This window comes from Lissotriton vulgaris, chromosome 7 (assembly GCF_964263255.1).
Source record: "Lissotriton vulgaris chromosome 7, aLisVul1.2, whole genome shotgun sequence".
NCBI lineage: Eukaryota > Metazoa > Chordata > Amphibia > Caudata > Salamandridae > Lissotriton > Lissotriton vulgaris.
The window spans coordinates 1,317,054,788-1,317,076,921 of record NC_141695.1 but is presented as its reverse complement, the minus strand read 5'-3'; the positions used below and the strand labels follow the sequence as shown (position 1 = coordinate 1,317,076,921).

General features: G+C 45.3%; 1 protein-coding gene across 2 annotated transcripts in view; it reads right to left on the bottom strand.

The window, feature by feature from the left end:
- LOC147703583 (uncharacterized) overlaps window positions 1–22,134 on the bottom strand; it is a 1,699,045-nt gene that overhangs the window by 357,173 nt on the left and 1,319,738 nt on the right. For both annotated transcript variants that reach the window (XM_086931923.1, XM_086931924.1), the window contains exon 21: window positions 16,495–16,657. In XM_086931923.1, coding sequence (XP_086788049.1) covers window positions 16,495–16,657 — 163 coding nt within the window. The remainder of the gene's footprint in view (window positions 1–16,494; window positions 16,658–22,134) is intronic.

The window sequence follows — 22,134 nt, the reverse complement described above, 5'->3', positions numbered from 1 at the left end:
ACTCGTATTTCTTGGATGTCTTTCTGTTGGTCTGCAGCTGCAGCCTGAAAAACACTCACGGGCAGCGGGATGAATTGCAATACTGCTCAACAATTTTTAAAGCAGGAAGATGACCTGGTTCTTCCCCACCCAGCCCCTATCTGTTGATTGACTTAGTGTGTGGGGTCTATGTATGTGAATTATTCCAGGGCTTATTGGCAGCCAGCATCCCCTGTGTTTTAGGAGCCACAGTGTTCAAGGTCTCCAGTCCCCAAAGGGCAAGCGGCCCAGGGTAAGGCTTTCCCTGAGGCTCTTTTCCTTCTTGGCATTGAGCCGTGCCTGCAATCCTCTCTGACTGTAGAGTACGCCCGCGGTACTCGGCACACACACCACGCATATAAGGAAGCAGGCGTGGCAGGGTGAGTGACTGAGATGGAATGACAGAGCTGCCGTAAGAGGCCCCCATGGGCCGGTGCATCCCTGAGCGAGGATGATGTTAATGTAGGTAATTGTAGTGGGATCAATCATTTACCAGTCCTATTCAATGCTTGCTTGTAGGTGGTGCCCTTCGGGGGGCTTTGTGTCCTTTGCCAGCTCCAAGCAGCCGGAGAAAGCAGGGTGGCAGCGCTGGCTGAGGCACCGAAACAACTGTCTGCTAATATTAGCACAGCACAGACATATTCTCGAGCTATTATAGTCCGTCCAGACAGATGCCATTGTAATGCATCTTTTATTCAAAGATTAGCAGCATCTCCTGCAGTTGGTGAAAAAAATCTGCTCTTGCTGAGTTATTTGCTGATGGGGTAAGAGGGGGGGTGCGGGGTGCATTACTTTGCAATGGTGTCTCCATCTTACTTAAGTCTACTATGAGGATACGTTTTTAGACTTCTTTTTGTTGCCTGAACCGTTTCCCCAATCCTTTGTTTGTCGTATTGTGGTAGAAGGGACCCAGGTGGTGTCCCACTTGTATTACTTTTTGATCGTTTTATCTCTTTATATACATTTGACTATTAAATTCTGTCCGGCTGGACAAAGAATATAGACGCTATTTAGCCTATATTTATTTGAGTGAATTCAGCAACAGTCTAGGGACCCCAGTCTTTAGCAACTACATACGTACCCAAGGTCCATGACCAATTGCATATTGGGTTCCCTTGTTTCCTAAAACTAGGCCACAGTGGTAGCATTTTCCGAAGCCCTTACTAAAAGACTCGTCAGAACAGCGCATGCGCTGGCTCAGGCGAGACCTTACAAGGAACATCAAGATCACAAAAGTTAGAAGCAGTCAAGAATGATACAAATAAGATTCTCCAGAAGCTAAATAATTCTGCTATTGACTGAAACAATTGGAGAAATTGTATCCATTGAATCACCAACAGTCAGCCACGATTGAAGAGATAAAACAGACTGAATGGATAAAACAACAACAAAAAGCACAGTGGCAGTTTCCTCTGTTCAGTTATAGTTAGGACCTAGTTCCCATAAGAATAGGATGTATTGTTTTGTTCATAACTTTAGCGACATATTATGAATCTTCATGAAACTTTCCAAAAACAGTTCATCCCCCTCAGCTCCTCCTTGGAAAGTCTTTGGGTAATCAGTGTGAAGTGGAGGCTGAGAAGAAGGGGGTCCCAAAACATTTCCCCATGATTTTCCATGGGTATTTATTTGTTTAACGTCTGTTTATTGAAAACAAGCAAATAGAAGGCACATGCCACAGTAAGAACAACAGTGAATAGGCATCATAGGCTAAGCTTGTACAGTAAGATATCGGTGTAAAAGCGGCTCATCTGGGCAACCCCCTCTCCAGAAATTATGGTAAACAAGTGCGATGTAAAGCATGGGACCCTCCCAAGTTACAAACGACGGGGTCGAAGGTCCTAAGCCCAGGAGAAGCATATGGGAGGAACAAAAGTACAAAATCCAGTCCAGAGTCCGGTCTTCCATTGGAAACGTGGGATAGCACCACAGCTGGGGATACAGTAGGGTCTTAGTGAACTGAGCCCAAGCAACTATGAAACCTTCACCTCACGAAGAGGAGATACCTCGCACTGCGACAATACCAGACAACCTCTGCCATATTGAAAAAGAACAAAAACACACAACAAAGGAAAGAAAGAAAAGGAAATCGGAAGAGATGAAGGGACAGAGAGAGAAGGGGTAAGCTAGCAAGGGAAGCTGCCCTCCTGGGTGGAGGGGATCAATGCTGCATGCACTTTGGTGAGTCAAGGCCCAGGATGGAGGCCGGGATTCTTGGGGGCAGAGAGACCCGCCTGCTAGTTCAAGTGAGCCATTCTGGGGATTCTGGTTTGTGACCCCGAGAGAAGGGCTCCAGGGAGTCTCCAAACAGCTGAAGGGCACGCAGCCGGTGGGGCATCAGGCAGGAATGATCAGTCTTGGTGAAGTGGCGTATAAGGGGCTGCCAAATGCGCTCAAATCGTGTGTCCATGTGATTAAGCTGCGCCGTGAGTAATTCTAAGGCCAGGACATCCCACAGCCGAAGGAACCAACCAGCAATGGAAGGAGGATGGGGTCTTTTCCAACAGAAGGTGATGGATTGTCTCGGCACTCCCAGCAGGTGAAGGATCAAATGCCATTCCACTGTAGTCATGGCTTTCAGCGTGCCAGGCTATGCATTTCCGCTCATATAGACTTCCGATATCTGGGCCAATTAGACGAGGTCCAAGACGCAAGTGTAGGGGTCAGGTCCAGGTCCAGGCCCAGGCCCAGATAGCAAATTGAAACTTCAGTCCACTGCACCGGGATCAAGTCCTGCAGTCCCTGGACTTCCAGGGCCGAAAGTGTAAGATTGAGGTCATGGGATTTTGCAAGGTTGATCCGATACCCGGTAGCAGCTTCAAAGGACCCCAGGAGTGTCGCCACCACAGGAAGTGAGGTCGATGGAGAGGACAGGGATAGGAGAAGGTCATTAGCAAAGAGAGAGGCTTTATGCTCAAAGCCACCCATCGGGATACCCCATATATCTTGATCGCAGTGTAGAGCAATAGCCAGGGGTTCAACCACAAGGGCAAATAGTAAGGGGGAGAGCGGGCCCCCCGGGCGAGTACCGCGATGAATAGGAATACGGGCCTTGAGAGAGCCAATAAACTGAATGCGAGTGGTGGGTTTCGCATATGGTGCCATCAGTTTAGAGATCATCCCAGGTCCCAGACCAACCTTCTGGAGGACAGCCCTAAGAAAGCCCCAGGCCACGCGATCAAACGCCTTTTCGGCATCTAGAGAGACCAAACAGGCAGGGATATTTCTGATTCGTGCTTTCTCCACTAAGTGGGCTATCCTGCGGATGTTGTCCGCCCCCTGATGTTGACGGAGAAACCCTACTTCATCGGGGTCAATGAGACCCAGAAGATGTGGTTCCAATCGATTCACCAGAATTTCTGTGAATATCTTGGCGCAGTGTTTAACAAGGCAATAGGGCGAAAGGAGGCGGGCAGGGTTGGATCCTTTCCAGGCTTGGGGATAAGCACTATTACCGCCTCATTCATCGTGGGGGAGAGGCCCGAGTGATCAGTAAAGCTATTAAAGAGATGGAGCAAATAGTCCCATAGTTGCGATAGAAAACCCCATAGAAAGCATGCGGCAAGCCATCAGCGCCCGGAGTTTTACCTATAGGAAGCTGCTTTAGCACTTTAGCTATTTCCCTCATGGGAAAAGGATCGTCAAGTAGCTTCGTGAAATAGGGATCAATAGGGTCCTAAGGGCAGGAATCGAGGAAAGCCTTGACAGAGTCCAGAGGACAGGGAGCATGTGCATAGAGATCCCTGTAGAAGGCTTCCAGTGCAAGACTCTTGTCCACCTCCGAGATGGCTCAAGAACCATTTGGTCATTTAAGCCTAGTTATGTGAGATCGGGTAGTCTGAACCTGAAGGCGCCGTGAAAGGCATGCCCAAACCTTATCCCCACCCGTGTGGAATTTTTTTGAGATTGACTAATAGCTGCTCCGCCTTATTGGGACGCTGAAAGCGCAGATGGCCGCGAAGATCAGCGAGGAGCCGCTTGTTGCAAAGGGCTGTATGTACATAGTCCTTGCGTTCTAAAGCTTTAATATCCCTAGAAAGGGTGGATTCAACCAGACGCGCCTCCCTGGGCCGGACGATGGATATTGATGTGATGACCCCCTGAATAGTAGTTTTGAAGACGTCCCACTGGAGGTCTTCAGTGTTATCAGAGAGGGAATTGACGATAAATAAGGCCTCAATCTCCCTGCGAATGTCTGCCACATCCACAGGGTCTTGAGGGCCTAGGGGGGCAGTCTCCACCGAGGGAGGGGTTCTCTACGAGCATCACGAGGTTGGAGTGTGAGCAAGACGTGTGCATGGTCCGAGATAGATATATCGGAGATTTCCGGGCTGCACAGCATATAGACCAAGAGGAACAAAAGGAAGAAGTAGTCAATACACAAATACGAGCTGTGTACGTGAGAGAAGAGGGAGTAATCTCAAGAGTCCAGGTGTAAGTGTCTCCAAGCATCGACTAGACCGAAGTCAGTGATGGCATCCCGCAGTGTCGCTGACATCGCCCCAGCAGCATGATGCGCCTGCGCAGTACGATCCCACTCAGGGTTCCAGGCCAGAGAGCGGAGGAGGGCCCCCAGATGCAAACGAAGAAATGCATCCTGATTCTGGTTAGGTGCATAAATGTTAATGAAAGTGCAAGAACCCAGGCCCCAGACCATGTGAACCTTTAGAAACCTCCCCCGTCATCAGCCGTACACCTAGGGGTCGCTCCTCGCCAGCCTAAAAAAACTGGCCCCTCCGCTAATCTTGGAAGGAGAGCATGCCCAATATTGGAAGGGGTACCTGGGGTGAGACTTAAGGCGGGTGTCAGTGGAGAGCAGGTGGGTCTCCTGGAGGAAAACCACATCGGGATCATGTTGGAGCAAATAGCGCCATATCTGGCGACGCTTGTTAGAGGAGTTCAGCCCCTTCACATAGAGAGAGGAATTTAACAGGATTAGTCATAATGCAAAAATGGGAATACCTCGCACCCCTTCCACCCATCCATGTATTTAGTCCCTCCAGCTCCCCCCATACACCAGCCACTGCAGTGAAAGGGCAAGAAGAACAGCCTAGCCCCCAGAACCGGCAAGGCACATGCCAGCAGATCTCAGAAAGATAACCCCCAAGAAGTGAGAGAGTGCAGCCCCCCAAAATCATGCATCTAAGGAAAAAGGGCAGATAGTCAAAAGAGATACAAAGTAAATTAGAAAAAGACATAGGCAGAGAACCGAATGAGCCCATAAGTCCAGGAGACACCATGCAGCGCACCCCCAGAGGATTGCAACATCACAGCCCCCATCAGAGGCACATCCAAGGGAAAACGGTACGCAAGAAAAAAGGGAGAGAAAGAGAATAGAGATAACATATAAACAAACGGCCAACTGGGCCAGGTAAGTACAGAGTCTAACTGGGACAGCCAGGGATCCCGCAGGCGGGCCATTCCGGAGAAGTCACCCTCCTGTGGGACTCCAATGTGGGGGGGTGGCAAACACATAGGAAGTCAAAGATCTCCACTGTTTGCATCCTGTGAAGTAGAGAACTAAGCAAAGCTCAATCAGCCACCAGGCCGTATTTGTAAGAACCACCAGGCGTAGATCAAGGGTGAGGCCATGCTGCAGAGAGTTGTGCAACTAGAGGCGGTTAGGTCGTAAGAGATGGCGAGCCACTCAAAGCGCGGATGTGGCTAATGATGTCCTGGTTTGCGATGATTCCAGCCCCTGTGATGGACGTCTAGAGCTGGGAGGAGGAACAGTTGACCATTCCAGACAGAGCGCGCCAGACCGTTGCCTAGTGTCCCCATGTGTAAGTAGGTGTTTTCACTGTATTCAAAGTGTCTTTTAGCATAGCACTGGTTCGTGGCCTGGTTAGTCAGAGTCAGTTACCACCAGTACTCATCAGCTGAAGGTTGGGGGCCCAGGATGACTTTGCAACAAGGCCTCTTTCTGCTCCTCTGTTGATTTTTTGTGCACATCTCTTGCTTCTTTCTGCACCTTTCTTCGTCTTTCTGAAATTCTGTTGCCTCTTTCTGGATTGTTGTTGCTTTTTTCTGTGCCTTTCTTCCTCTTTCTGCACATGTCCTACCTCTGTAGGCATAGTGAGAAATTAGCATTTAAAAAACCTTTGAAATTCACTGAAAAAACCACCGGTTTCAGGGACGTTATAGTTAGTGGGACATTTCACTCATACAAATCCAGTGAAATTCAGCCATTATAGTTCAGCTAACTATAACTCTTGCTAGACTTGGTAGCACAAGAAGAAAGGCTTGTATTTTCTCCCTTCAAAGCTCCAGCACTTAACCTCGGCTTGCAAGGAAAAGAGTGCAGGAAATGTATTTATTTAAAGAATCTAGTTGACGCAATACTTATTTATTGTAAGGATATTCACTCAAGTGGTCATCAAAGCCCGATACAGCAACACCTGCAGGACGATTCCACCTTAGATCATAAATATGCCCTAAAAGTACATGCAGATCTTAAAGTGCCCATCTCCACTGATGGCCCAAAAACAAAAAAGGGTTCCTTTGAATGGGAATCTTGGGTGACAAAAAGCATCCAGGTGCGAGAACACAGGAGCAGAGGAGTTAGGGGCATTACAATTGGAGTCGGCCAAAAACTCGGATGGAGCGATCAATACTTCAATCGCTATGGAAAAATCCCAAAGAGGCAAGAAGCCAAATATAATCTTCAATTCAGGCAAGGTCATCCAAGTCACAGCTGAGGTACATTATCATACCCCCCACAACACATCTAGTCCTAAAACCAAAATAAATTGCCTTAACGGCAAGGAACTCAAGCGGGGGTTAGACTCAGAAATTGACGAGATTGACCCATTGTCAAGTCAACACATCATCACCACACCCTTGGGGACTGAGGCCCAACTAGACAAGGTCTTCTTATCACTTCAGGGGGAGCTCCAGGGAGTGGAAGTAGAATCGCTGGGCCCATGTTCAGTCGTAACTGGGTCTCATCGCCGGATACCCCTGCCATTTTTATACAAGCCGACATTCCTCATAACCAATCTCCCAGGGAACAAGGAAGCGATACTTGTGACATTTTGCCACACTCATTTCAATCATCAGTCATGCAAGCTTGATATTCAGGTGGATCTTTTAAATACAATGGCTCTAGAATTTCTGCAATTGACTCAAAAATTAGTTAGTGCAAAGGGTTCGATGCACATTGTGCCTCCGCCTGTGCTTGTAGCCCAGTATTAGACACACTGACATCAGTCCCAGAGATGCTAGAAACTGTGCTTGCAGAGATTAAGGGGCAGTTACATAATGACACTGTCGTAATGGACTCTTGAGAGCAAACTAATCCGGATAGAAAGGGTCCTGGAACCACATTGACCCTCAGAAACTCATCTGAAGTAGGAGATGACATGGGAGAGATAACCAATGCGGAGTGGGAACAACAAAAGACGGAATTTGAGGAGTCGCGTAAAAACAGACAGATTACCAACTTGGACCCCAGTTCTCATCACCGATTTCATCTATCAAACCTCAAGGGGCCAGTAAGGAGAGCCTTAAAGGTACATGCAGTGCCAACGTGTGCCTCACAGGGGGAACTGGGCCAGCTTTCACAAAGACAGCATAATAGACTCAGGAAAACTCATTATAAGAAGGTTAACCAATGTCCAGAGGATCTCCCTTGTGGTCAATCAGGCAAAGTCTATGCTATTTTTCTAGCAAAGGCTACAAAGTCAGCTGCTACTCCAGACAAAAGGCAAGAAGATCCTGTAGAGGAAGCATTCATTGATGCAAAGAGGGCTAATTCGGAATCCGCCTAAGTTAAAGTACCATCAAGGAGGAAGGGAAATGATCAACAATTTGGCTCAGAATCAACGTTAGTAAGCCCACTTTAGATTAGGCAAGAAGGGGCCAACTACAACATTGGCTGATTATGATTGCAAACAGCTCAGCCCAAAGAACCAGGCTGGTAGCATGTTAGGTAATACACAAACGGACAGTAATATATGTGATCGGCCTCCTGAAGGAGAAATCCAACTAACCACCATTAAAAAGTATATTTTCTATAAAGCCAAAATAACAAACAAAAACACTAATATGGAGCCATGAACAAGACTGTACAGCGTTACAACAGTGTTCGCAAATAGTAGAGCAGGGCTCCAACGAACAGGTAGTAGTTTGATTAGTTCAGTCAAGTTTAAGAGCCCCAGTGTTTTACATCAATCCACCTAATAACCTCTGCAAAGGCACATTCCACCCAAAATATAAGTCAAGGGGTCAGTTTGACAAAATAAACAGAGACAATGATACACATGGCCAAAGAAATACCAGCGTTAAGTCATACTGAGACATCCAACATCTATTTGGTCAAATTTTTAAATAGTCCAATAGGGGGGGGGAAGAATCGACATTGATCACCTGGACAGCAAGTGCTTTAGCTGATCAGGTGTGAGCAGAAACGGAGGCATTTGCAAACTGGAGTAATACCATGTCAAGGGAAAAGGAGAAAGCCTATCCACAGTTCCTCCTCCCAGAAGGTCGTGTGGTTAGTGCCTGTGAAGAAAGTGAGGAAGGAAGAAAGGGCGCTCATGGTGCAAGTAAGGGTCAAAAAAATCTGGCGAATAATTGAAAATTAGTAGCAACTTCAATTCTAAAAGAGGCAAGGAGTCTATCAATTTAATCGTGTAGTTTCACCACAGCTATCTTGGAAGAGAAATGCACTGAGGAAGGTACAGAAAGTCAAGCTCCACACCAAAGCTCTGACTGGTCTTGGTGATCTATTTTCTGGGTCACAAAAAAATAAAACAGGTCGCTAATCGGCCAACAAGAAAATACTGTTGCAGTCTGTGCATTGAATATTGGGGGATTTTCTGCAAAGAGGGATGATAAGGACTTTGTTATCCTTTATCAGAAGACTTCAAATGGTGCTCCTGCAAGAGACATGGGCTCAAGAAGAAATTGATCTCCCAGCTTATTTATGCTACACTAAAAACGGCAATTAAAACAAATACAATTGGACATGCTGCACAGGGACTAGCTCTGTATGTATCAGTGGACGTAAAAACTGAAAAAGTAAAGATAGATCACCCAAATGCACAGGCAATAAAGGTTTGGTCCAGCCACTCATTTAATGTATCACCCTTGTTGATAATAAACGTTTATATTCATCCCATCCAACCAGACAAAAAGAATCAATTAATCCAGGCCCCTAATTCTATTGTCTCGTGATTTTAATATGAACCTTCACCAGATCACATTTAGGAATCAGGTAATCGACATTATTGATCACATTTAGCATGTCCACCTATCCAAGTTTTTAAACAATGGGCGGACACAAAGGGGAACGAAGCGGCAAACAACCTGGAGCATTTGGGCTCACTAGTATAAATGGCTGAGTGGCACCGGATATTTCAGCACAGCCATCATATCGCTCTGTATAATCCTACACAGTTATAGATCACTCCTTAGTATCGGTCCCCCTATATCATATGGTCACAAGTTTCAGTTTGGGTAATAAGTTGGAAAGTGACCATCAGCCACAAATGATCAACTTAAATATTACATTCCACAAACAATCTGTTCCACAAATAGGCTACGCCACAGTACAAAAGTTATTAGAAAAAGTACAGTGGCCGGTAGCCGGCATTGTGAAAGTTGAATATCAAGCCAGAGATTTTTGGGAAACACTAAAAGATACATGTCAATATCCTCTGGATCATTTGGGGCCATTCTCTATGCTCCTTTGAGAGAAAAATGCGCCCGACAAACAGCTAGAACAACTATAGTGAATTATTTTCCAAGAAAAATCTCAGCGCAACTGTCCTTAGCCAAAAATAAATTGAACCACGCTTTGAGGGTATTAAGAAACAATCCGTCCTCAAGAGTCTGGAGAGAGACTTTACCTAAGCTAAAGATATTATACAAAAAAGCGATAAGGTCCCAAACAAAAATCGAGTTTGACCAGTATTGGTGCAAAATTATCCAAGCCTCGAAACGCAAAGACTCAAGAGAATTCTGGAAGGTAGTCAACCAATCTGCCAACAGGAAATTCCAACATTCGACATCAAATATTCCAGAAAAAACCTAAAGCAAACACCTGGGCGACATGTACCGGGGGCAGCCATTGTAACTGGATCTTTAAAATCAGCGAGTCAAAATAACATCAGAAAAGACCTCTCCAGGCTGATTCAACCGACAACGGTGGAAATAATCATTAGTAGTAGCCGTCAGGATGGGGCCCTAAGGCCAAATGGCCTACCTCAAGCTGTTTATAAAGAGCACCTACAATTCTGGGTAGAGACATTGACAACTCTATTTAATCACATCCTGGAGAGCCAAGACGTTCCTGATAACGAGGGGATCAATTCTGGCCCCTTTTTACAAAGCTGGACAAACTTCGGACCCAGCCAATTATCGACTAAGTGTCCCACTGCTGAGCCGAGCCCAGAGACGCTGTGGAGGATTGCCTGCCTCCCCATCGGATTTTAAAGCCAGCAACTCGCCGCTCCCGCTGCGCTTTGTGGGTGGTCCCACCAACTCTAAGAACACCGACCCTGCCTGCTTGCCGTGACAGGGGGAAAATCACCAGAGGAGGCTGCAGGGGTAGCGCGGCAGGGACTCACTATCCCAGGAGTCCCTGCTTGACCACCTGACATCTGGTCAGCGCCCCCCTGAGTGCCCCGCCCCCCACCGGCAGACCTGTAAAAGGGAGCGGCCTCAGCCGCCTTGTGTGTCCCACTGCTGAGCCGAGCCCAGAGACGCTGTGGAGGATTGCCTGCCTGCCCATCGGATTTTAAAGCCAGCAACTCGCCGCTCCCGCTGCACTTTGTGGGTGGTCCCACCAACTCTAAGAACACCGACCCTGCCTGCTTGCCGTGACAGGGGGAAAATCACCAGAGGAGGCTGCAGGGGTAGCGCGGCAGGGACTCACTATCCCAGGAGTCCCTGCTTGACCACCTGACATCTGGTCAGCGCCCCCCTGAGTGCCCCGCCCCCCACCGGCAGACCTGTAAAAGGGAGCGGCCTCAGCCGCCTTGTGTGTCCCACTGCTGAGCCGAGCCCAGAGACGCTGTGGAGGATTGCCTGCCTGCCCATCGGATTTTAAAGCCAGCAACTCGCCGCTCCCGCTGCGCTTTGTGGGTGGTCCCACCAACTCTAAGAACACCGACCCTGCCTGCTTGCCGTGACAGGGGGAAAATCACCAGAGGAGGCTGCAGGGGTAGCGCGGCAGGGACTCACTATCCCAGGAGTCCCTGCTTGACCACCTGACATCTGGTCAGCGCCCCCCTGAGTGCCCCGCCCACCACCGCCTCGCCTACATCATCAAGAGAGAGCCCCGTCTTGCGGGACGCAAGCGGGACGCCGGGCTAAGCCCGGGCAAAGGGCGGGCCGTCTGTGGCCGTCCGGGGCCAGCAGGGGCCGGGACGGGCCACCCCCCCCGACATTTCCGGTAAGCCAAGCAGATTATTGAGAAGAGGGATAACACTAATACATCTAACAGTGTTAAGCTTCTGTACATGTCTGCATACTCTCCAATGACTACCCGCTCAGGTAGATGTTCACGGAGAGGGGGAAACACCACTCTGGGGACTATGGACAATTTTATTACCCGTGCAGTATCAGTGGTAGAGAAGGAGATTATTCTAGCGGAACGTAGACTGTCACGTGAATATCTGGCTCACAAACGTTCCTCTATGGGGTCTCTCGCACAGGCCAAATCTCCATCCAACAACATCATGCCAGTAGACACAACTGCTCCCCACATACCTGGCGACATGCAACCTTGTGTCATTGATTTGAGACCAAATAGCGATTTTTTTGAGATTGCACCTGACCCGGTACCCCAAAGTAAGACATCAACTAATACCGGAACAAGAAATGCTACAAATGGCGAAATACCAGCACCACCGGTCCTGCCTATAATAACGATACACGATGCCCCCTTAAATCACATCGTTCAATCACCGCCTAAAACGACAGGAAGGGCTGCACTAAAACGGAAAAGACCGGTCACTCCACGCAAAGCCTATAGAATAAAAGCATTAAAAAGAATTCGCAAAAATTATATGAATGTGGGAGCTCACTGCAAAACAGCAGCAATTGACCCCACAAACAATGGGACCGAATACAATGAACACCTAGAGTGTAATCAATTAAAAGACCCTACTGATAACGTTATGACCATTGATTCACCTAACAACCCTGCAGACTTACCAGTACCAGATATACTGATGGAACGGATTGCATCCCTCATGGCATCCTTACTGTTGCCAGTAACAGAAAAACTGAAAGGGCTTTTAGACCGGCTGGACAAATTTGAACAAACGTCCCTGGATAACTTTTTTGCTCTAAAATCGCTTGTAAAACTTAGCACAAAGATCAGTCAAGAAACTGTAAGATCTGAGACAAGCCCAATAATAACAAAAACCGCCCAACCACCTCGCCAAGCAAAAAGGGACAAGACAACGGACCTAAGCAGGTCTAACACAGAATTGGGAGGACCTAGCAAGGAGCCCCGGAAAGATCCACCATCTAGTGATAGACCGCAACTGGCTGCTCCACCAAAGCCAGCTCCACGTAAAACAAAACAATCAATAAATACAAGCACCACAGGAACCAGGGAATCCACTAAATTACCTAGCGAAAGGATACCTGCAGGCACCAGCAATGACACCAATGCTCAATCATCTGGCTACAACACCAATCCCCAAGTGCCTAAAAGGGTTCCCAACGCCCATCTTCCACCAGGGTGTCAACCATACGTGGTAGTCCTTACTGGGGTTCCTCCATTGAAACCGAACAAAAGGGAAACTTATGACGAACTAAAAAACAAGACCCTATATTGGCTAAAGGAAAATAGACCTTTACCCTACACAGTCAACTGTCAAGTCATTCAGGTTCGAAGAGTCAGTTGGGTGGGAACAAGATCAAAAGATATTGAAGGGGATTGCATCTTGGTCAACTTCAAAGACCCCTCTGTTGCCCAGCTTGTATACAGCCAACAGCCGCGAACCGACAATCGAGGAATTGGGACCTGCGACCTCAGTTATTTTTATCCAATACAAAGGAAACAAGATAGCAGAGTACCACATCAGTCAGGACTGTTGGCCAACAAATATTCCTTCTTCGACCCCCCGACCCCAATTGGAAGAATACCTCCGATTATCCCAGGGTCGGACAACAATTGGTCATGGTGGGGCAACTGACAAATATACGAAGAAGTTGCACATATAAACACGACCAGTAACTCCCTTCTGGAGGACCAGCACATCGGGAATGGAAATCCCAAAATAAAGCAATCAGGGAAAATACTCGGAAAAAAAGCAATTGACCAACAAGGGCCAGCTCCAATTGCTGAAGGCAGCACCGAGGGTAACAGTCCACAAATACCATCATTGCCCAGCAAACAACATCGGAACCAGGTGCCTACATTGGCACCCCAGGTCAACCCTAATGAGGGTGAACCCTTGATCAGAAGCAACCCAATCGACCAAGGAACTTGCAAATTTAACCGAGATCTAAAGATATTGTCATGGAACATTGCAGGGCTGTCTAGAAATCTGGGTGATAGAAACTGGAGCTCATTTATGGAAGAGCACGAAATCATTCTCTTGCAGGAAACATGGGCTACCAACATCGTACATAGACTTGGCTTCAAAACATTTTTTAAGGGGGCAACCGCATCAGTAAGAGGTAGGCCCTCTGGGGGCTTAATCATCTGGGCAAGCATATCCCTAGATGTTGTGTTATCGCCCCTGCATTTTGCCTCCAATGATCTACATGGTGTCAAGTTATCTACTAGGAACATGGGAGATGTTTACATGATAAATGTCTATAACAGACCTTCCCCAAAAAATAAGTCATCACTGGTTATTGAACAGCTTAGTTCCTATCTAGCTAATCTAGAACCTGAGTCTAAAATATACATAGGCGGGGATTTCAACTGCCAGTTTGAGCCCATAAAGGGGCTCGAAAAATTATTGGAAAATGAAGACAGAGCGTTTGACATTCCTCCCCTAGCCAATACAAAGTATGTAAAATGTACAGTGGCTACTATGCAAATATTTGAATTGACTGTATCCCATGGGTTGCGGGCATGTAACGGTCGACTAGATTCAGACAAACCGGCTAACAACACATATAGTAAGGGGTTGTCTAAATCCTTGATCGACTTCATGCTAATCTCAACCAACCTCTGGTATTTACTATTGGCATTTAAGGTTGTGAATAGATCAGAGAGTGACCACTTTCCGTTACAGTTACAGCTTTCCCCTGACCCTTTCTTGGAACATGATAGCAGGATGGAAATTGAGAGAGAGGTTGCTGAGGTTGTCATTTCCAACAATAGGAAGGCAATTAAATGGCCTCATATCTTAGCTAAGGAAGAGACACTCTGTGGAATCTACAGCACCTTCTCAGACATCATCCCCCAATACGCAAACTTAAGGTTGGGTTCCCACGAGGTTCTGAAAATGCACTACCACCTTGTGGAATCACTAACTCCCCTCCTGAGTAAAAACTACACAAACAAAAACGTCAACACAAACAGGCAATTGGAACTAGAGACGCCATGGTATAACAAACAGTGTCATCTAGCCAAGACTAACTTAATCATTGCCGTTAAGTCCAAAGACCAGCTGTGGGTTAGAGAATGTAGGAAAGCATACAAAAACCTTATGTATAATGCAAAACGGGAATGGGATGAGCGAATATGGGAAGACCTTTTGAGTGCCGCCAAGCAACATGACCAATGTACTTTTTGGAACTTAATAGCCAAAGGTAACAAAACAGGCAATTCCAATAGGGACTTCTTTTTGGATGAAAAGGTCTGGTTTGACCATTTTGTGGCTTTGTATGACCAAGCTGGGCCTCCGGTCGAACATAGTGACACTGAGTCTCCCATTCAGGGTATTAATCCTGTGCAATTTACCACCAAGGAAACTCTGTGTGCTATAAAAGCAATAAAGGCGGGTAAAGCCCCAGGTCCGGACAAATTACCTGGTGATTTATTCACCCATAACATCGAGGTATGGTGTCCCTACATAAATTACTTGTGTAATTCGATCTTGTTAGGAACCCCGATCCCTGAAACGTGGAAAGGGGCTGAAATAGTAACCATTTTTAAAAAAGGGGATCGGTACAACCCGGGTAACTATAGACCGATTAGTTTAATTGATATTTTACAGAAAATTTTTGCCAGACATATTTTAAACCGGCTTTTAATATGGATTGAAGAATCTGAAATCCTCTCCAAATTCCAAGCAGGTTTCAGATCCAAGACCAGTACTGTGGATCAAGTGTACAGATTTATGTGTATATGCTGGAAATACGTTAAGATAAAGAAGTGTAGCATATATGTTGCATTTATGGATCTACGCTCAGCGTTTGATCTTGTACCACGCCACTCCTTATGGGAATGTTTAAAGAAGATGGGCGTCCCAGATGAATTGTTGGTTAATATCATAAAACTGCATACTAACAACTTTGCAAAAGTAAGGTGGGGAAGGAACGGAGAACTAACCCGACCCATCCCAGTGAAAAGGGGGGTGAGGCAAGGGTGTGTACTGGCCCCAACCCTCTTTTCTCTGTTTGTAAATGATATTCCCCTCTACCTAGCCCAATGTAACCACGATTCACCGAAATTGTGTAACGAGGTAGTCACAGCTTTACTATTCGCGGATGACACCATCCTAATATCCCAAACTCCCACATATTACTACACATATTAAAACAGAAAAATCAACCTGTTTTTTCTGTTTTAATATGTCTATGTGGATTGACACATTTTTTACTTAATTGTATTTTATGGTACTTCTGTGCAGAATTATGTATTGTATTGAATAAATTGTAATCATTTTTATGATCAAACTATACTGATTGTTATATTATTTTATGATTATGATAATGTAATGTTTTTTGTGGCACTAGTGGTTTCCTGAGTGCTCAGTGAATGCGAAATGTGTTCCTTTTCAGTTACCACGACTAGTGGGTAGTATTGTAGGGACTTGCTTGTTTGTTTACTATACCTTCCTCCTTGTCCCGTATTGGATTTCTAAGGAGACCTCCCTTTTCGTTTTATACTCCATGGAATCAGCAATACCTATGTGGACCCACTTTCACACGTCCTAAAATTGCACTTCATTCCCATTTCCATAGGGTTTAACACTCACTTTTACCACCTGCTCTGAGCAGTTGGTAAATGGGAGCAGGGTCTTCTCTGCGAGGCAGTGGTGGAGGAAGCCACTGTGTGGTATAATCTCTTTCCCTAAAAAGGAGGGAGGGAGGCGCAGGGAAACGAGGCCTGGCTGCTGTGCAGCCGAAGCCCAAAGCGTTTTTACCAGCAGTTTTTGCTGGCCAGTAAAATCAGGTCTGGTGTTCCCACGTCCTGGAGAAACTTGTGTAAAAACACTGGGCAATTAATGATCAGGTGGAGTGGAATTACATATGGGAATACTGCACCAATGACTCCTAATAAATATGGTGCAATTACCTAATGAATGACTACAGTACCAGAGTGAAAAGACTTACCTAGAAAAACAGTGAGCCGCAGAGACCACCCACTGGTTGGTTATGAGAGACCCTCCACAGATATGATGACCATTTTTCTCTAAGCTGATCTGCCAGGGCCATGACCCATCCAGGGCATCTTCTCCTCCGACAATTCGATTTGAAATTGTAGGATGTCCACACACTAGAAAAGAGAACATAACAATGTGTGCATGCATTTAAGAAGGACATTGATGCAAATTGTACCTTGCTATAAAGCACTGGTACAACATGTGACAATAATACGTTGAAACTCTTTACCTGGCAAGATGGTCTAACTCCACACAGAAATACTGACACACAGTATTAGATGTCCTTTTGGGCTCCTTTAGTGGGAACAAACACATGCTACTCCCAAACACTGATGTACAATGCAGACTGGTTGATGCTGACTATCAAAGCTCATACTTGATCCTGGAAGTAGATGAGGGTGCAGACAAACAACCTCTCTTTTCTAAAAGGCAGTGGGAAGTAAATGCCACAACCCTTGCCCAAAGCAGTGTTACAAAGAACTGCCCAATCCAAGGGCAAGTCAGGGCAATCCAAAACTAGAATGCTCATGATGAAAGTGGGGCAAATAAACAATGCTCTCCTATTCAGCAATGTGGAGAAACAAATAGCTCCCTCTTTTGCTTAGAGTGGGGGTGGGAGGGTGTGAGCAAAGATTGCCCCTTCCACTGGTTATTCCAAAGTCCACACTATCCTTGGCAAAGGAGCGTACAAACACCTCGTCACCCTTGACCCAGGTTGTGGCAATTAAACAACCCCATTTAAAGGAGGCAGTAGCAAACTTAGATCTCTACCTTCGAGCATGATAGGAGGACACATAAACACATCCACCTCTGGTCAGGAAAGGTGGCAAGAAATACCTACTAAGTCCTTGGGCAACAACACCAAATACACCTTGCTATTCTACAAGTTCCAGGGCAAAGCAGGACACTCCCAGTGTTGGGTCAACTGGCATTCCCCTCTGCACCTGCATTTAGGTATCTATGGAACCTGTGGTTTCCAGAGGGAGGGGCACCCTAAGTAACTTACATTGGCTAATTGAGTTTATTTGTGATCATGCTAAAACTGGCGATTAAATGGGAGAGCCCCCCTGTAGTCAAACTTTCATCAAGGTTGGTGCTCTGACAGGCAATTGTCCAATTACCTTCACGGCGGTAACTGGATAATTGTCTGGCAGAGTACCAACACTGTGGACACTTAAAATATGGCAGAAACATGTCGACACTTTGGCAGTAAGGAGGGGTGAAGGAACTCCTAATTCTTTCCTGTCAACGCCATCCTTCACGTTTTCAGACCTAGCTAGTGGGTCCAGGAATACATTTTTCAGCAGAGACACCACCGTAGTAGTTTTAACCTTCACTGCACTTCTCTTTCGATGATCCCAGAAATATATCTGTATATTATTCGTTTTGTGTTTGCATTGCCTTCCCCTCTCTTTGCTCCACCCCAGGCTTTGGTCTGCGTGGGGTGTATTGAAGCAAGCCCAATGATGAAGGATGTCTTAATTTTGTGAGGGCAGTATCTTTTCACTGACCACGTGCCACCTTCAAAATATTATTCGCTACTCCTCCGCGTGTGTTACAGTTATGTGATTGGGGAGGCTGGAGTAGAGAGAATTTGCCTTTCCCCCCTTCCGTCTGTGTAATAAGCAACCTTACATCTCAGCATCAAAAAAAGTTACGTGATATTCTATGTGTGAAAATTGGTTTGATGTTGAAACTAGTATCTGGTAGTCTTTTAGTTAAGGACAAGGCCTTACTGTAAGCCCCCTGTGTCATATTATACACAATATTGTATGGGTGAAAACATGATTTTATTGTAGAAATGTAGCCTTTATTTGTTTTTTTCTGTGATACAAAAAAAACATCCACTATCAAATGGCAGGCTGACCAGCATTAAATATTTGTCAAATGTTACATGATGGTCCCCACCAATTTTAGTGGGGACCTCTAAATTCCCAGGTTAGAAGAAGTTAGTGTTGCCACAGACAAATTGAGGACCACCTAGCAGGGTCTAAATCACCCTCTATGTATCCAGTACGACTTGCCACAGTTCTAAATCAAATGCGTTGATTCACTGCACCGGATCTGTAAATGCCTACTATACTGACAATGCTGATCTGCTACTTATCCACAACCTCGATATTTTATGAATATCTCAATCCGGTTTAATTGACTTCTCACAGCGCATCATCAACCAGCAAAACCAGGAGGCTTTTCTATCATAATCTTTGATAGAAAACAACAAATTGGAGGTAACGTAGTAATATACTACGGAAATATTATATGAGGTAAAACATAAAGTTCATAAACTTGAATTTTCTTCAAAAAATCAGACTCAGAACCTTGCCACCCAAAAGAACATACTTCAAAATAATCTACCAATCACCTAGAAAGCAGAGTAGATTACCCAAATCACTTCACTTAATACTACATGGAGAGACAAACGTTCTTCACAGCAAACAACGTCCATGGCAACTTCAACATTAAGAGGGAAAAGAAAATCAAGAAGAGCCCCTTCAACATCAATATTCACTTGTAGAAATTCAACTTTCATTGACCTGCTGCTACCCACCTCCCACAAAGCCAGAAAAACACTAGACTGAACCATCTTTGTCTCTTTCATCTACCTTCTGCACAGACCATCAAGATCGAAGGGTCCTATCATCGTCTCTACTCTTAGAATATAAAACATGTGAACCCATATCACACCATCCAAAAATGAAGTTCCGGAAAAACTTCCTAACAAATTAGTCAAAAGGTTCTAAGGGATCACCTCAGCCAGGCCCCAGAAAATATTGAACACATCACTAATGTCAACTCCCATGTAAAAAAATATATAGCACGGAAATCTAACCACAATCAAATAAAAACACCCTATAAGCCATCTCAAAATATCTTTGAATGGCGAGCAATGCAAGCTTCTGAGAGAAAATCAAACAGACACATTACAACCTAGGAAAAAGAAGCATCAGCTGTGCGCTGAAAGAACAAATTAACGTTGACACTCTTTCTGGTGGATACTCCGACTGCAGATTCCTTCCTCACATTCAAATATAGCCCAGGCACCACAATAGGTCCAGAGAAAGTTGTAGCATTGCTGCAGCACACTGTTATGTCACAATGAGGCTCCAATTTGACCCTCTACTGCCCCAGAAGTATATAGTGCAGTCACAGTTGCCTTCAACCCTACTGTGCCCTCACATGTGACGTGCGAACAACAGTTGGCAAGAGTGTGCGATCACCATCTTTGGAACTCTTTAGTTGTTAAAAGTGAAAGGTGAGATGGGAGGGCATTTAGGCATCTGAGGTTACGAAATGCACCAGAAAGAACATTATTCCAGGTAACTGTGTGGATAATGTACTTTGCCATGTCCTACTTGTCATGAATCATCCTGTTTTGGAATATTCTTTTTGAGAAAAAAAACTGTTTAAACATCAATATGCACAGGCAGGAACCGCCTTGACAGTGGTTACAGCCAATGCATTCTAACTGACCACCTGCTTGACAGTCATTTATAAATGTGGCAGGTGGTCCCTCCACCAGGAGGAAAGGGTAAATTAATCAATCCCTCTGGCACAACAATGGGCCATCTACCCATTTATGAATCAGCTCCTGAGTAACTTTTGCTCTACACATTGTTTCAATAAGAACAACCTTTAAATGTTATCTTTCTGTGACAATACTAATGTGATAACCAGAGGTCTCCATCTCACTACAAGGTGTGACTGGGGGAAACAAGTCTGTCCAAAACCGCAATGTCTTTGAAGACAATCTACTCTGGGTTTTTCTGACTCACACGAGTTCAGCACTGTGCATTATTGGAGACTAAGTCTAGAAACTTTCAAAATTTGGGTACAAATATTTGTAATTTCCCTTAGAGAGTTTAGCTTCTGTTTTCTTGTTACCTGTGAAGCCTCATATATCAATTCAGTTTGCAGTGCTATAAAAAACAAACAAAAAACATAAATAAGCCTAACGATATCTAGTACAGCACAACAAGTTAGTGGGCCGGGGCTTAGTGATGCATGCCCGGACCCCACACACACTGCCCCTGTTTTCCTTTTGCCCTGCACCTCTTATCTGAGTGGGGGCGTTTGGGGCAGCATTTCCATAGGTACGCCACCCCAAAGTTACGTCCTGGTTGTGATGGGCATTCTGGGGGGGCATTTATATGGCTAAGCCCACCTGTCAGAACAACGTTGGGCTTATTAAGCGATGTGTAGTTGAGGCGCCTGCTTTATGAGCTTATGTTGAAGGATGTGCTACATTTTTGACTGAGGATGCTAGTCCTTATGGCCTGGGAGCTGTGCTGTCACAGACTGAGGGTGGAAAACAGTTCACTTTTGGGTTTGCCTCAAGAAGGATGAAAGATGTTGAATCAAGGTATTCTGTCATAGAGAAGGAAATGCTACCTTCTGTTTGGAGTATAGAAAAGTTCAAGTCATATTTGTTGAAAGGAAATTTTCCCTAAGAACTGACCACCAACCACAGGTAGATTTTATTTCAGGTAACAAGATAAAGAAAACAACTGCAAGACTAACCAGAGTAGCATCTAAGCTGCCGGAATGTAATTTCACAATTGTTCACATTGCAGGTGGAAGGAACATTAGGGCAGATTTTTTTTGTCAAGAATGGTAGTTTATGAAGAGCTTTGTGAGGAAATGGTACAAGAGGAGATTGAAGAACACATTCTCAATACTGTGGAAGATTGAATCATATGTCAGGATATGAATGAATGGTATATGGCCATCAAATGCCAAATGTTGTGAATCAGGTTGTGAAAATGGTGACTTCAGGTTGGCCGAAACAAAGGTCTTTGAATTGTTCTTTGCAGTCATTTTACAAAGTCGCAGATGAGTTCTTTAATGAGAGTAGTTTAATAATGACAGGAGACAATATGGTTCCTCCAGATTGTTTCAAACGAAAATCTTTGGAATCTGTCCATTCTAGTCATTCGGGGTAACTGCTACCAAACACAGGGTTGGCATGATTATTGGTGGCTGGGTATGGATTGGGAGGTGGATATAGTTGTGAAAGAGTGTATACACTGTTGTTACAGTGCTAAACGTCTAGTTACTTCAACACTCCTACTTATTCCAGTCAAATGTCCGGGTAACGTGTGGCAAAGGGTTGCAGTTGATTTTGTGGGCACATTTCATGCTTGGCCCAACAACATGAAATATTTTAATGTGTTGGTGGAACGTCTTTCCAGGTAGGTGGAAGTTAAAGGGGTGCCTGAGCTAAACACTAAAGCAGTGATCTGTTTTTTTCAGGAAGTATTTAACAAGGAAGGTGTACTTATTGTATGGCTTACTGACAAAGGTGTTCAATTCACGTCTTCTAGCACAACAGAGTGTTTGAACAGTTAAGTTATAACACATTGGTGCACACATTTATATCACTCCCTGCCAATGGTAAAGTTAAAAGGTTCAACCGTGTACTGGTAGAATGCATACAGAGTGCCATCAAATCTAGAGTCAACTGTGAAACTGCCATCAAGTTACTATCGTGGGCATACAGGACCACACTGCATTCTGTGACAGGAGTGGTATCTTTTGAACTTATCAGAGGAGGAAAAGTCACACCATCTTTGAGTTCCCTCCTGTAAAG